The sequence below is a fragment of the Macrobrachium nipponense genome, chromosome 4, assembly GCF_015104395.2.
Source record: "Macrobrachium nipponense isolate FS-2020 chromosome 4, ASM1510439v2, whole genome shotgun sequence".
NCBI classification, from domain to species: domain Eukaryota; kingdom Metazoa; phylum Arthropoda; class Malacostraca; order Decapoda; family Palaemonidae; genus Macrobrachium; species Macrobrachium nipponense.
Window position 1 is genome coordinate 24,988,566 of NC_061100.1, and position 15,824 is coordinate 25,004,389.

General features: G+C 41.6%; 2 protein-coding genes across 2 annotated transcripts in view; one reads left to right on the top strand and one right to left on the bottom strand.

Moving 5' to 3' along the window:
• The window catches only part of LOC135211608 (glycine receptor subunit alpha-2-like), a 20,563-nt gene extending 19,254 nt beyond the window's left edge, over positions 1-1,309 (bottom strand). Inside the window, exon 1 of the mRNA XM_064244899.1 lies at positions 1,180-1,309. The gene's annotated coding sequence lies outside the window, so the exon portion shown is untranslated. The remainder of the gene's footprint in view (positions 1-1,179) is intronic.
• An 888-nt stretch (positions 1,310-2,197) lies between these two features.
• Positions 2,198-15,824, top strand: part of LOC135210810 (ADP-ribosylation factor-binding protein GGA3-like) — a 76,181-nt gene continuing 62,554 nt past the window's right edge. Inside the window, exons 1-2 of the mRNA XM_064243678.1 lie at positions 2,198-2,336; positions 15,170-15,330. Coding sequence (XP_064099748.1) covers positions 2,228-2,336; positions 15,170-15,330 — 270 coding nt within the window. The 5' untranslated portion in view covers positions 2,198-2,227. The remainder of the gene's footprint in view (positions 2,337-15,169; positions 15,331-15,824) is intronic.

Here is a 15,824-nt window from a genome sequence, read left to right on the forward strand (position 1 = left end):
CTATTTCTGGATGACAATTAGCAAGGCAAAGACAGATCTAATTTTTTCATTGCGTTTTAGGTAAATATTTCTTAAAGATAAAAAAAATATGTATAAGCCTGAAGCGTATTCTATGAAATATTATGGCAATGTCTGAGCTAAGATAGACCGAGGTAAACCGGTTCAGACTAATAGGCTCTGTTCGGCTAATCGTCGCATTACTATCACATTCTGTGGCGGGACTTGAAATATATTGGAAACTCTGGGAGTCTCGATGTTGGAATGTATAATGGTTTATGACTAATTCGTTTAATGTGAAGAAACGTTTTTATACAATTGACATTGGCTACTTCTAATCTGTTGGTTGGTTGTTCAGAGATCACCGTTCCACACCAGGCTTCTTGTAGCTACTTTTCATCACACTTTACAAAAAGCGCAAAGGTCCGTTCTTTATTTGAAAACCCAACCGACCAGCACTGGCTATATACATTACGAATGTTCCGTAATTACGGCATGCATATAAAATCCAAAGAATGATTAAAATAGATAATTTGTAAACTAACAGACCACGAAATCAAATATTATTTGATGATGATGAAATGCTTATCTTCTCTTTGATGTATGCTGCTGGTCAGTATAGTACTACATCAGTACTATATATTCACTTTGATTTATGCTTCTACTCAGTATAGTACTAGAGTCAGAACTATTAAGTTTCATTTACTACTGCTTAGTATACAGTACTCGAGTCCGTAGGTACTATTCACTTTGATTTATACTACTGGCCATTAAAGTGCTGTAATATTGTTAGTACTATTCTCTATCTTATAGGTCTAACCAATTGATAACTTCCAAACTTGTATTGCCGTTTATATATGCACAGAATATTTATAATTATATAATATATATATATATATATATATATAGATATATATTATATATTATATATATATATATATCTATTATATATATATAATATATATATATAGATATATATTTATTAGATAATAATTCGGTCTGCACTAGACCTACAAACTAATACTAATGTAATTTATAACACTGCCGCAATCAATAATTCATGTTAATTGCATTTCTACAGTTATATAGTGAATAATAACATACATCCGCTGATATTAAAGAATAAAATGACGTTAAAAACAGACAGGATAAATAAAAAAATAAAAAACGAAAGAAACTCACGTTCTATCTCCTCAAACGTTCCAACGAATCGGACACGTATTTACGTATGGAAAAAGGGAACATTTCCTCCGCTACGCTTCCACCCGCACTCGGAGCTTATTTCACGAGCACTGATTGACTCGCAGTCACGGTACTTACTTAAGTATACTTTTATCCTTGCAACGTTGGAACAAGGGCAGCAACATGTAACACGGACAGTGGTGCGCAAATAGCTACAATAACATTTATTCTACCGGCGAATTCTGTAACATTTTTCATCGTATATATAGAAAAGAGAGATTCAATTATAGCTTCTGGAGCAAGTCTCGTGCTATTATTTATGCTTTTGAATGGAAGGGAATATGATGATAGTACGTGGCCATTGGTGTATAAATTTATAACAGTTACGGAATCATTACCCTGGTTCAGTGGTGAGACTTTGAAACTAAAGAGGACAGGCAGGGAAGCTTAAAAACTTAAATCACATGTAAAGAATACAATTTTGATGAAGAAGAAAACTATTGGTATGAATAATTCATATCCTTCCGAGACTGCTGTACTACCTATGCCCTGTTATAAATAATGGATGAGGATAAAAACTTGAAATTTGTCTTACTTTTGATACAGTCGTGAATAGAATGCTTCTTTAATGGTTTACGATCCATAGGAGTTCGTAGTATAATGTAAACTACTAGTCTGGAATCTTGCCTTATGTGTATATTCATGGAAGCGTTTAGTCCCTCATTGAGAAAAATAATTTCATTTATTCAATCATCATAGTTCAAATATAATTATAGTTGAATAGAATAAACCACCACAGGTCCTAGATATGTAAATACTCGTTTGAAATCACACTTTCAACATTCCTTTATAACTTAAAGTCCCGCATTGACAGATACGTCCATAAACAATTCCATTTTCTATGAATCATGAGATTGGTGTTCCGACTTGTCTACTTCCTAAATTTCAATACTCTTAAGATGAATCCCCTTTTAAATTTAAAGTCATATATTTTTTTAGATAGTTCAGTCATTATGTAAGTGATTTATGACCAGTAAACGAGGACAAAATGAACGTCTTAAGCCCTAGCCACCGTTTCGAATTCCGACTGACAACAACAACACTATACAGGCTATTCGACATGGCGACTGCAGCGCCAACACTTGAGGCATTAATTCGTAAGTTTTCGCTTCTCATATCTTTCACACATATATTACGACGTCGCTCACGAATAAACGGATAAGTTTCACGAATGTTAAGTCGAATTTTGGCCGATAACATCTCCCAGAGAGAGGCAGATACCGCCCGAGAAGATGTGCTTGTGACGGTATTGTCGTCTTGATTTCTCTAGGAGTTGCACCTGTCAACAAGGTGTTTTTGTTTTGGGGAGGTTTAATGGAAAGTAGATTCAAACAAAAATCAAGAGTAATACCTCAGTAATGATTGTATTGGTAATTTATCCAGTCTTCATACTTATAGGGAAGGTGTGTTTGTTTCTACCGTAGCTTACCGGGCGGGTTAAGCCCACCAGATCCTTACTCTACTATACTAAGATACCTGGGGAATACCTACTACTAGCTACCTGGGGAGGTCATTAACATACAGGTGACCAAATTATCAATTCATACCTGTAACCTGTTGGCTAGGTAACATTGTATTACCTAGGTAATTCCTAGGCTGAAACGTAGGGCTACTAGGTATACCTAGGTACTTGAACCACCCAAATTTCTGATAGGCTAGGTAGGGCTACTACCTAGGTATACCTACCTAGGTACTTGAACCACCCAAATTTCTGATAGGTACCTACCAAGGAGTAGGTTGAGTGCTGACCATTTTTTCCTATTAGTATTACCCCCCAAATCAACCATAGACCCAATAAAAGAACTGGGTTTTCATACACAAATCATGAAGGTATGAAAGACATAAACCATACCAATGTAAAAAAAGAAATGGTCACCTACCCAATGCATACCAACAGTAACAATTGCTAGAGAAGTATTTAGGTATAGCTAGGTAAAGCATAAATAAATAGCAAAGACAGGTACTGGGTTAAATTTCAACTTAATTTAAGGTTTTGGGTCCTTACCTGATTGACGGCACTCCGCCCCTTCCTTTTAACCTGACCTAGGGTGCCATAATAGGTAGTCAGCAAAATACCTTGGGTGTGTGGCTGGCTGTGCACGGGACCTTTGGGTGAAAATGAAGAGTACTACATTGTCCCTCTGGATCTGTAACCACCATTCTATATGTTAAATGGGTGTTGTGTCTAGTATCATGAACGAAAGACAGTAAATGTTAGGGTAAAGAACCAAGTGGGCTGGCCAACTCACTGACTACCACAGATTTGGCCACCCTTCAAAAAAGTACTTTAACACGTCCTGACACCGGAGATGGTCATCAGCCATGAGTTGTTGGTGGTGATAACAGGGGCTCAAGACCTCTACTCTCCTTTTGAAGTAAGTATTTTCTCCCAAAGTTAGAAATTAAGGCCATATTTTAAGATTAAACAGAGGGTAATGAAAAGTGTGGCCAATGCAGTACACACTACCTCAAAACGCTTTCGAAATTTTTACTTACGATTAAAAAAGTTTAGAAGATTGACGCCATCTCGATGTTTGCGGAGTCGCTTGTGTCAACAAACTTCCCATTTCCTGTGCTAAATTCACACACCACTTGTACCCATAGATACTGGGGCACTTTCATCACAACAGTTGTAAACCCGACCTTTAACCAGTACTTATCCAAGTGAACTACGGCATTCTTTGCGGCGTTTTGCGCTCTTCAATTGTTTATCAGGGTTGTCATTTGGTATGTGTTTACCCTCCAAACTGGGTATAAGACTTACAGAAAACCGGGGAAATAAGTGAAATAGCGTATCTATTTGTAGTATGTATACATATTACAGCAATTTTATCATTACTGCATTACTATGACAACTAGAATTCATGGGAACAGTTTGTAAATGCATCGGCATATGTGTGAAGCTCCACTAGATTGGCAATGATGAGTCTTTTTGCTGTCGTCTGCTCGTACTACAGAAATATCTAATTTTTCGGGGCTACTAATTTGGTTGCATAAAAGGGATAATAGACATGAATTAAATAAACATTTTGAAGTAACAAAATAAAGGTAGACTAAATAATAAGTAAAGTAAACAATTAAGGGAATAAAGCTTTGCACCTCATAAACATTGTAGTCGTCTGATGCTCGTAACTGTGTTTGTGGAGTGAGTGCTTAGGAACCAGGAACAGCAACGTGGTTCAAGTGCAATTTGGAGTGAATTAAGACCAAAATTACAATCAAATAAGCACTGTAGAGTTGCAGTTGTGATGGTAGTAAGGATAAAACCACCGATTACAAGGTAAAAATGAATTCAGTTCAAACCATGACTCCAGGAATAAAAAGTTTCATACTTTCACTAAATATAGGCAACAAAATGTTGTTTTATTGTGCTGATTACAACTGCAATCTTGAGTAAGATCAGTAAATGTTACAAATATATGATAACACTGTTCAAATGAGTGCTGGGAAGGATAGTGGATTGTCTGTGGTTAGAACGGCCAGCCACACGATTGGTGCCATATTGGATTTCAAAACTGCCTTGAAAACATATTTTACAAAGAGCTCACATGCTTATTTTATTTTGTATGGGGTTGTCATATATCACATTATGTTGGTGAAACTTCAATCTTTTGAATGCTATGCTTAAAGTTGTAATTGTATTCTTGTTTCACCAATTAAATATCGAGTGAATAAGGCCTGGCCAGCATGATGACGATGGCTCGTCTGCGGTTGTTTACCTTATAAACACAAACTTAAAAGGCGATAAATACTCTGTTTTGAGATTGGCAGGAACCAGGCCACAGTAGTATTCAGTTATCAAACCCCTGCAATCCTATCGTGACCTACAGCACTGCAAGTCATGAGAAAGAAATGCAGAAATTTATGTTATTGGAACCTTGCTCACTAGGACCTAACTGGCGAAGGGCCATATATCATCCCGAAGCTGTACTCAAAGCTATCTTACTGTGAAGTTGGAAGGTGCACTTTTGCTCTAATTGTATTGAAGAGATTACCTTTCTTCCATATGGATAAAGGGTGTTTTATATATCCCACTCCTGTATGATGAATTATATTCTGCAGCCTATATCACATAGGATATCCATCACCACTTCTCTCATGTAGGGAAGACATTTTTAAATCAACAAACTGTCCTGAAAAGTAGGAGGAGTCCAAAAGTATTTAGGTTCTCTACAGTTAATTTGTACATGATGAAAAAATAAGAGAGGATGGAAAAATAAAAGATCTCTTGTAAGTGTTGCAAAAGTAGGCATGCACCAAAAATGCCCATCACCTCCAAGTTTTGGCCACTGTTCATGAGATTACGGATCACCTACTAAGTAATAACGTAGGATATAGAAAAATGATGCTAGCCATCATATTTGTTCTGTAACTGTTTAAGTTTATAAACTTGCCCCAAGTACTCCTAATGGATGAATCATCAAATTAACTACTACATTTTTTACTATTTCTGTTGTTAAATTCAATCTTGGCAAAGAGCTGATGCTTCATAGTATTGCTGGAGGTTAGGCTATGTTTACTAAGTAGGTCAACTTGTAGGGGGATAGTACTGTTATTGCATCTCATACGGTGCACTGTAGGCATTCCTTGAGGTTCTTAGCAGCGTCCATTCAGCCCCTAGCTGCATCCCTTTTCATTCCTTGTACAGTGGACCCCTCGTATTCGCGTTCTCCGGATTTGTGGACTCACACATTCGCGGATTTCTATCGAGAACTTTTCCCCACATTATTCGCGGAAAATTCGCATAATTGCGGTATTTTTGTACATGAACTTTCCTGTCAGACATATACTTAGCTTACGTCTCTGACGTCACGACAGAATTCAAAACTCGCGGCTAACGCGACAGGTAGGTCAGGTGATCTACCTTACCCGCCGCTGGGAGGCGGGTGTAAGAACCATCATACCTTTCTTGCCAGATTTTTTCTGTCGTCGGTGTCGACCACACCCGTTGTCGGTACCTCTTGACAGTTGGATTCTTTTCTCGTTTTCGCCCTGGATTGTTTCTACGGACTTTTGGTGAAGTACCCGATCTTTTGGCCTGGCTTTCGCGATTTGTGGACAGTTATTGGACTTTTCTTTGGATTTTTCTTGGATTCATGATGTCTGATGTTGATACTAAGAAAACTGCTATGTTTAGAGTTTGTTGTATGACTGATTGTAAGGTGAGGCTACCGAAAGCTTCGGTAGACCCTCACACGGTATGTTTGAAGTGTAGAGCTTCTCGTCGTCGCCTTCGCCTTCTCCTAAAAGAGGATGGAGCTCTTCGGAAGCCTCGCGCCCTTCGAAGAGAGCCTGGAATGCTCCCTGCGCCCGCCCTTCCAGCCCTGAAGTTTTTTCGGAAGAGCCTGAGGTGGAAGCGAAGAAGCGAAAGAGATCTCAGGAGTATCGTTCACTTAGCGGAGATCGAGCCTCTTCTCCTGTTCACGAGTTGGTGAGTTCTCCTGCAAGGTGTTGGCTAACCTTCAGGCGCAGATTTCGGCTCTGGCTGGCTCTCTTTACGGGTCTTCCTCGGCGCAGGAAGGACGTCTCGCTTCCTGTAAAGAAGTCCAAGCTCCCCTCTCCTGACTCTCGCTTTTCGACGGAAGAGGCGCGCTCAACTGTTCGTTCGGATTCTCGCAGGAGGCTCTCTGCTTCGGACAAGATCAAATCTGCGTATAAGCGACATTCGCCTGACAGACAAGTTTCTCCTTCAGACAAGGAGCAAACTGCGCGTAGGAGATCCTCACCCTACAGACGCTCTTCTCGAGACAGGATCGCTCCCCTTGACGGGCGCCAAGAGCCTAGTAGGCACTACTCACCTCGTAGCCCGCTCCTCGTCTCGCCTCCACTCTCCGGCTGACAAGCGCCCTAAATCGGACAGGCGCTTTTCGCTGGACAGGCGTCAAGAGCTTGTTAGGCGCGTTTCGCCTGGCAGGCGCTCTTCTCCTGACTTTTACTCGCCTCGAGTCAGGCGCCGAGAGCCTAGCAGGCGCTTCTCCCCTGGTAGGCGCTCACCTAGTAGGCGCTCGTCGCCAGAGATTCTCTCGCCTCGGTTCAGGCGCCAAGAGCCTGGTAGGCGCTTTCGTATGACAGGCGCAGTTCGCCTGGTAGCCGCTCTCCTTTGGATAGGCGCCAAGAGCCTGATAGAATTTCTTCTTCATACAGGCGCTCTGCACCTGACTGCCGCCTGACTCCTATTAGGCTTCAAGGATCTGGGAAACGCACTCCTCCAGACAAGAAGGATGTTGCAAGTAGACACTTGCCTGAAGCATTGTCTCCAAGACGTATACGTCTATCTGCCTCTAGAGACTCCTTTAAGATAGTCGCGCCTCTAAGGATCAGGAAGGCTCTTCGGCTCAGGAGGAACAGGACCCCTCAGAAGAAGAAGGAACAAAAGACGCCTCAGTTTCCTCCTATAAGAAACTTACAGAGTTACTCCTGCAAGAGTTTGGAGATATTCTTTCTCCTGTGGCTCCCCCTTCTCCTCTTTCGTTATTCTCCACTTCGAAGACGTCGAAGGTTTCGTCTTGTGTTAGGATGAAACCTACTGTTTTCCATGAAGAAGGCGCTGAGAGGTTTTGGAGAATGGCTCCTTTCGAAGGAAGAGAAAGGGAAGACGGTTTTTTCTTTCCCTCCGTCTAAACTGACCGGCAGATTGGGATTTGTATTCTGTACGAATCGGGAGAACCTTTAGGCCTCGCTCTCCCTTCGTCTGCGGACTCGGACTTCTCTTCATTAGTGGATGCTGCTCGTCGTTCCGCCCTCTTGTCCGCCAAGACTACGTGGGGAATGAACGAACTTGACCACTTACTGAAGGGAATGTTCCGAGTCCTGGAAGTTTTCAACTTCCTTGATTGGTCTTTAGGTGTGCTGGCTAATAAGACCAAGACCCCAGATGCTCTGTCTCCTGAAGATCTTAACTGTGTACTCACTTGCATGGATAAAGCAGTGAGAGACGGATCGAGTGAAGTCTCCTCACTGTTTGGAGCTGGAGTGCTTAAGCAAAAGGTCGGTCTACTGTCGTTTCTCACGAAGGCAGTGTCTCATGCACAAAGGGCATCGCTCTTGTATGCTCAACTCTCTCCTCTTCTGTTCCCCAAGAAAATTATCCAAGATGTATCGAGTGCCCTTTCAGCTAAGGCTACTCAGGACATGTTAGCCCAGGCGGCCAGGAAACCTCGCTCTGTCTTCCAACCCAAGACCAAGAAAGAGACTCCTCTGAGACAGGAGCCCTTTCGAGGAGGACCCGCTGTCAGAGGTTCTGCAACCAGAGCGGGACTAGATCTTTTAAGAGAGGTAAAACCTTCTCGAAGTCAGTCAGAGGGAAGAAATAGCGGTCAAGGACTCCAGACATCAGTGGGTGCCAGACTACTGAAATTTGCCGACGTCTGGGCCCACAAAGGGGCGGACAATTGGTCCCTATCGATTGTCAGAAAAGGATACCTCATTCCCTTCTCGTCAAGACCACCATTGACGACAACTCCGAGGGAGTTGGTAGCCAAGTACAAGGACCCCATCATGAATCAAACCCTTTCTCTAGCAGTAGATCTCATGCTAGAGAAGGAGGCTATAGAACTAGTGAAAGATCCCCGCTCTGCGGGCTTTTACAACAGACTGTTCCTAGTTCCGAAGAACTCAGGAGGATGGAGACCGGTGTTGGATGTAAGCGCCCTGAACGTCTTTGTGGAAAAGAGGAAGTTCGCCATGGAGACAACTTCATCAGTGTTAGCGGCTCTTCGTCCAGGGGACTGGATGGTGTCTATAGACCTTCAGGACGCTTACTTTCATGTGCCGATCCATCCTTCTTCACGGAAGTATCTACGATTCATGATGGGAGGAAACATCTTCCAATTCAAGGCCTTGTGCTTCGGCCTATCAACTGCACCCCAAGTTTTTCACGGGGTTAATGAAGAACGTGGCGCAGTGGCTACATTTGGAGGGAGTGAGGGTGTCGCTTTATCTCGACGACTGGGGCTAATCAGAGCAGAGTCAAGAAAGATGTCTGGAGGACCTTCAAAAGACCCTTACATTGGCAAGTTCGCTGGGACTTCTGGTGAACTTCCAGAAGTCTCAATTAATCCCCAGTCAAGAGAGGATCTATCTGGGGATTCGGATAGCTTCTCTGGCTTTTCGGGCTTTTCCGTCGCCAGAGAGGATAGCTCGTTGCTACGAGAAAATAACGACCTTCCTAGAGAAAGATGCATGCACAACGAGGGAGTGGATGAGTCTGCTGGGGACACTCTCCTCGCTGGAGCAATTCGTTTCTCTAGGAAGGTTGCATCTCAGGCCTCTACAGTTCTTCCTATACCAGAACTGGAGGCGTCTCTCCCTAGATCTGGAGTTCTCCTTCAAGATCTCAAGAGGAATCAAGAGAGACCTTCGGTGGTGGAACGACCCACTTCGATTTGTGGAAGGAATGTCTCTCTACATGCCGAACCCCAGCCATGTGTTGTTTTCCGACGCAATCGGAGGCAGGTTGGGGAGCGACACTCGGAGGCAAGAGAAGTGTCAGGCACCTGGAAGGGGGATCAGGTGTCCTGGCACATCAACAAGAAAGAGTTGATGGCAGTCTGGATGGCATTGAAAGCCTTCGAACCCCACGTCCGGAATGCAGTAGTGCAGGTCAATTCGGACAACACAAACAGCCTTGGCGTACATCAGAAACAGGGGGGGACGCACTCCTTCTCCCTGTACGAAACAGCAAGGGATCTTCTGCTGTGGTCTCAAACGAGGAAAATCAGTCTTCTCACCAGATTCGTACAGGGAGAAAAGGAACGTCAGGGCCGATCTCCTGAGCAGGAAGAATCAACTCCTGCCTTCCGAGTGGACCCTCCACTCAGAAGTATGCCAAGACCTGTGGAGAAGATGGGGCAGACCTCACATCGATCTCTTTGCAACAGCAAAGAACGCAAGAATCGAACTTTATTGCTCCCACGATCTCAGACCCAGGAGCAGTTTCAGTGGATGCGTTTCTCCTAGATTGGACAGGGGTTAGACGTCTACGCCTTTCCCCCCACCTTCAAAGTACTAGGACAAACCCTCAAGAAATTTGCTATCTCGGAGAGGACAAGAATGACGCTAGTAGCTCCGTTCTGGCCCGCCCAAGATTGGTTCACAGAGGTACTGGAATGGTTGGTGGACTTTCCAAGAGCACTTCCACAAAGACAAGATTTGCTCAAACAACCCCACTTCGACAGGTATCACAGAAACCTCCCCGCTCTCAATCTGACTGGCTTTCGACTGTCAAAAGTCTTGTCAGAGCGAAGGGGTTTTCGACAAAAGCTGCTAAGGCTATCGCCTCAGCTAGAAGACCTCGACCCTTAAAGTCTACCAGTCGAAGTGGGACGTCTTTCGCCGTTGGTGCAGGAACAAGAAGTTTTCCTCTTCCAGTACCTCTGTGACTCAGATAGCAGATTTCCTAGTTTTCCTCAGAGAAAAATGCGGTTTGGCAGTATCTACTATCAAAGGATACCGTAGCATGCTGGCTGCGGTGTTCAGACATAGGAATTTAGATCTTTCGAATGACAAAGATCTTCATGACCTATTAAGATCTTTTGAATCTTCCAAGAAAACTTCGAACGAAGTTCCAAGTTGGAATCTGGATGTGGTTCTTCGCTTCCTGAGGTCCGCTAGGTTTGAACCACCACATTTAGCCTCCTTCAAAGATCTCACGAGGAAAGCTCTCTTTCTCATGGCTTTAGCATCTGCTAAAAGGGTTAGTGAGATTCATGCCCTAGAAGGAAGGGTAGGTTTCAAAGGAGATTCCGTGGTTTGTTCCTTCCTTCCTTCGTTTTTAGCAAAAAATGAGAACCCCTCAAATCCTTGGCCAAGGAGCTTTGAGGTTCGTGGTTTGTCTGCCCTAGTAGGGGAGGAACCTGAAAGAACGCTTTGCCCTGTTAGGAGTTTAAAATACTACCTTCAGAAGAAGAAAACCCTTAAGGGCATTGAGGACAGACTATGGTGCTCTGTAAAGGACCCCAGCAGACCATTGTCGAAAAATGCGCTGTCTTTCTTCATTAGAAGTGTTGTGAAAGAAGCACATAGATCTTGTGATGAAGAACATTTCAAGCTCTTAAAAAGTCAAGGCTCATGAAGTGAGAGCAATAGCAACTTCCTTGGCCTTTAAGAAGAATATGTCTCTTCAGAATCTGATGAAAACTACATTCTGGAGATGTAAAATTCATATTCGCCAACCACTACCTAAAAGACGTCAGTATTACGTATGACGAGTGCTTCGCGTTAGGCCCGTACGTATCGGCGGATTCGGTGCTGGGGCAGGGAGCTGGAACATATCCTTAGTAGTTTTTTCCCCTTGTTTTTTTTTTTTGGTAATTGAGTTCATATGGTTGTATGAAAAATGATGCAGGTAGGCATCTTTTTTCGTTTCGTAATGCTAATAACATTAGTTTGGTTAGGTGATCGGATTTGTTTGAAGCTCCCTGCGTTGGTAGTGGACAGGTTCTGTCATAGAAGAGGGCGAACCCCCATTGACATGATCCGACTTGGATTCTACTAAGTAAGCGGATATCAAGTCCCATTAGTAGACCCAAAGAGATCCTTTTCAGCTGTAGGTCACGCCCTCAGCTGGTAGCTCCTTTATGGCTATGCAGACTAATAGACAGTATCTATGAAGTCTTCAGCCTAAACAGGTAAGAACCAAGGTTATGTTTATCCTACAACAGGTGTTGTTTACCTTTTCTTTGTTATTTTCTGTCTTGTACCCTCCACCAAGGGTGTCAATCAGCTAAGTATATGTCTGACAGGAAAGTTCATGTACAAAAATGATATTGTTATTTTACAATAAAGTTTTGTACATACTTACCTGGCAGACATATACGATTGATGGCCCGCCCAGCCTCCCCTCAGGAGACAGGTATAAGAGAGAAAAAATCTGGCAAGAAAGGTATGATGGTTCTTACACCCGCCTCCCAGCGGCGGGTAAGGTAGATCACCTGACCTACCTGTCGCGTTAGCCGCGAGTTTTGAATTCTGTCGTGACGTCAGAGACGTAAGCTAAGTATATGTCTGCCAGGTAAGTATGTACAAAACTTTATTGTAAAATAACAATATCATTTTTCTATGAGAAATATCCACAAATTCTTGGTTCTTTTTATCAGTTTCATCATAACATGGACTTTTTGTGATAAAACTATTTAAAAAAACCAAGTATAAAAATTTTTAGTGGGTTTTCTTGAGTTTTAACTAACAAAATAAGCTGTTTTCAGTGTTTTTATAGGGGTTCCAACTATTTGCAGGTTCTAACTATTCACGGCGGGGTCTGGTACGCATCCCCCGCGAATACTGGGGGACCACTGTACTGTACTTTTGTTCATGTTCTCTTTCTTTCAACATCCTTTCCACTCTCTCCTAACAGCTGTTTCATAGTGCAACTGCGAGTTTGTCCTCCTGTTACATTTGTAAAAACTTTTTACTCAAAATTTCCTTTTCATCACTGAACGACCTTAGCCTAAAAACGTTTATGTCCGATTCCATTCCACTAAGTAGGCCAGGTTTATCCTTTACCAATATTATATTTTACAAAGAGCCCTACTTTCTAACATTGTCATTTCAGAATTATTAGTTTTATATAATCAATTTGAAGAGCTTTTATTCCAGGCCTACTTAGTGAAAATTAACAGCCTGTTGAGATATCTATTTCATGCAGCGCCTCAGCGGCGTGGTTGGTATGGTATTAGCGTCCCATTTCAGTGGTCGTAGGTTCGATTCTCGGCCATTCCATTGAGGAGTGAGAGCTGTGTATTTCTGGTGATAGAAGTTCACTCTCGACGTGGTTCGGAAGTCACGTAAAGCCGTTGGTCCCGTTGCTGAATAACCACTGGTTCCATGCAATGTAAAAGCACCATACAAACAAACAAACCTTATGTTAAGTTAGGTTAAAGGTAAAGGTTACTTTAAGCATGAATCTGAAATATAATTTTATTTGATATTGAAGAATTTATTGAATAATATCAGTCAATAATGAGAGGATGTAATAGGGGAAACGTGTTTTTTATTATGGTAGTGAAATGCAGGGATGCATTCTAACCTAACCTAACCAAGAGTGATTGGATGGACCAGGACTTAGCACCTAACCAGACCTGGATGTCATAAGTCATGGAGGGGAAACTATTTGCTGGCTATGACTGGTTTCCTTAATAATGCCCCTATCATTGATAGTTTAAGGGGGTTATGTTATGGTTTAATTAGGTATTTATGTTGGAAAATTTAAATTTTTTAAAATAAAATCAGGACTTTTGCAGCTGACATTACACAAGTCATTGTTTTCCCTTCGATATTTCTCATGATTATGAAAATGACATCTGTGGGTGGAGACTGAACGCTGACCCTCAGTTGAAAAAAACTGCCTTTCCATCAGAGGCTTAAGTCTTATAAATAAAAGATGATGATTTATATCCTTGTGGGAACAAATACCCATATAAGACAATTCTCATCTTGCCCAGATTAGAAACCAGAGCCTTTTGTCATATTCCAACCTCGACCATCCATCCCACCACAATTTTGAAGCCCAAGGGATAAGAGCTAAATTGAAAAAGAAACCCACAAAATCACTGCGTAACATGTTTACTTCTAAGTATTTACATTTAATTTTACTCCACACTCGAGTACTTTCAGGCCCTATCTGTGGCCCTCTTTCAAGAGATGGTTGGGTTGTCAGCCTGGGTCAAGGCCCAGCAGTCTTCTGGAACTTCTTCTCGTTGAGCTGTCATTTATGTGATGGCTGTTCCGATTTCCTTGAGAGTTGCTAATCCCCTCTTGTCGCTCTGACATCCTGAGTGGATGGTCAATGGGATTAACCTTTGTGGTAAGGGAGTGGTCACCAAAAGTCTGTTGGGCAGAAAACCTAATCTCCAGGTCAGCAGGGTCAATCTTAGCTTCTTTTAATATCAAAGCTCGGGTAAATGCTTTGCTCTGGTTGGCTGAAATATTTTGCACTCTTGTCTGATGTTGTCAGTCCTTATGCAGTGATTGCATAAGATATTTTTTGTGATAAATCTGTTAGGTTTTGTGCAATGATGGAAGCCATACTACACTGTTCATAGCTGTCCTTGCTATTATTGGACCTTGTTTTTCTATGTACTATCCTCCTAAACTTTGTGTGGTTTTGAATTCTTATTTCAGCAGTTCAGTCACTCGAAAAGAGCAGGGAAATTCCTCTCGGTTGTTGACCAGGTAGGGGGTTATTATTTAGGAAGCCCAGTTTGATTGGATAGATTTTTTTCCCAGGAATTTTCCAGTGTTTGGAAAATACCATTTTTATCATTAGGGGATATTGAGCTGAATGCTTAGATGTCATTAATTGTTTCATGCCTAATTAGATTTGATATTTGTAAACCAGTAATATGTGTCATCTGAACATGAAAATTAATAACCATGGATTTACACCTTTCCCGTAAATAATTTCTTTCTCTCCTTGCTTAATTTTTGGCAGAAATCATCGCTCTTATTTTGCATGGGCAAAAGAGAGTAGGAGTCTTGTTACTCACTAGTAGAATTTCATTAATGTGGTTATTTGAAAATCAGGGCTTAGTAATCTATTATGATGTTAATTGTATGTTTTTGCAATTTTTCTTAAACATTTGAGTTAATACTTGACCCTTCTACTGTCAAATTTCTTTACTCATCAGTGACATTATGATGAAGTTATTTATTGGCTGTGCTATACTTGTAGACATGATTTTGCAGATAAGTTTTTTAAATTAGATGATAAGTGTAAGTAATAGTTTCATGTGATAGAAATTAGTATATGGCATTCTTGGTGCCCATGGGATACCTTAAATTTTGAGGTATATAGTCAATAAATTATGGACTTTAATCTTTAATTATCAGATTCTGTTACTCCTTAGAAGGCCAGACCCAATAAGCATCTGGTAAGTTAAGGGGCTTCCTCAGAAAACAAATGATGATTATAGTACTGTATTTCATTTTACAGAGAAATCTACCAATCCTCTTAATGTGGAAGATGACCCCAATGCTATCCAAGCAGTATGCCATGCAGTTACAGGAGAACCAGGTGGCATTCAGACTGCCGTCAGACTTATTGCGCACAAGATTCAGTCACCCCAAGAAAGAGAAGCTTTGCAGGCGCTTGCGGTTAGTATGTTTTAGATTTTTTTCGATTTGTAATTCTCTTAGGCTAAAAGAGGTTCAAGTAACTTGAGGGCTTTCATCAAAATATAAGCATGCCTTGAAAGATCAGATAAAATGAGAAAATAGTAGGGTAGCAAAATCAGATTTTTAGTGAGGGATAATTAAGACCCTAAAGTGAAGCTGGAGTCCTGAGGAGTTCTTGGTAGGTGAAAAAAGGAGTGTGGTAATTAATTAAGATGTAGCAGGAAATTGAATAGCACTCCGAGAGATTGAAGAAACAATTCAAAAAATGCTTTCTGAAGGAAAGTGTTGGTGAAAGTGACATCTGAGAACAAAAAGAGCAATGAAAAGTTTTACTGTAATTAATTACAAGTGACTTACTTCCAGCATGGTGGTGGAAGTGTTTGAGTAAGTGATCAAGGTGCTGAAGGCACTCCCTGGTTAGCAAATGATTCTAAAGGGACGAATGAGAGAATTACAGACCTTTAATGTTACGC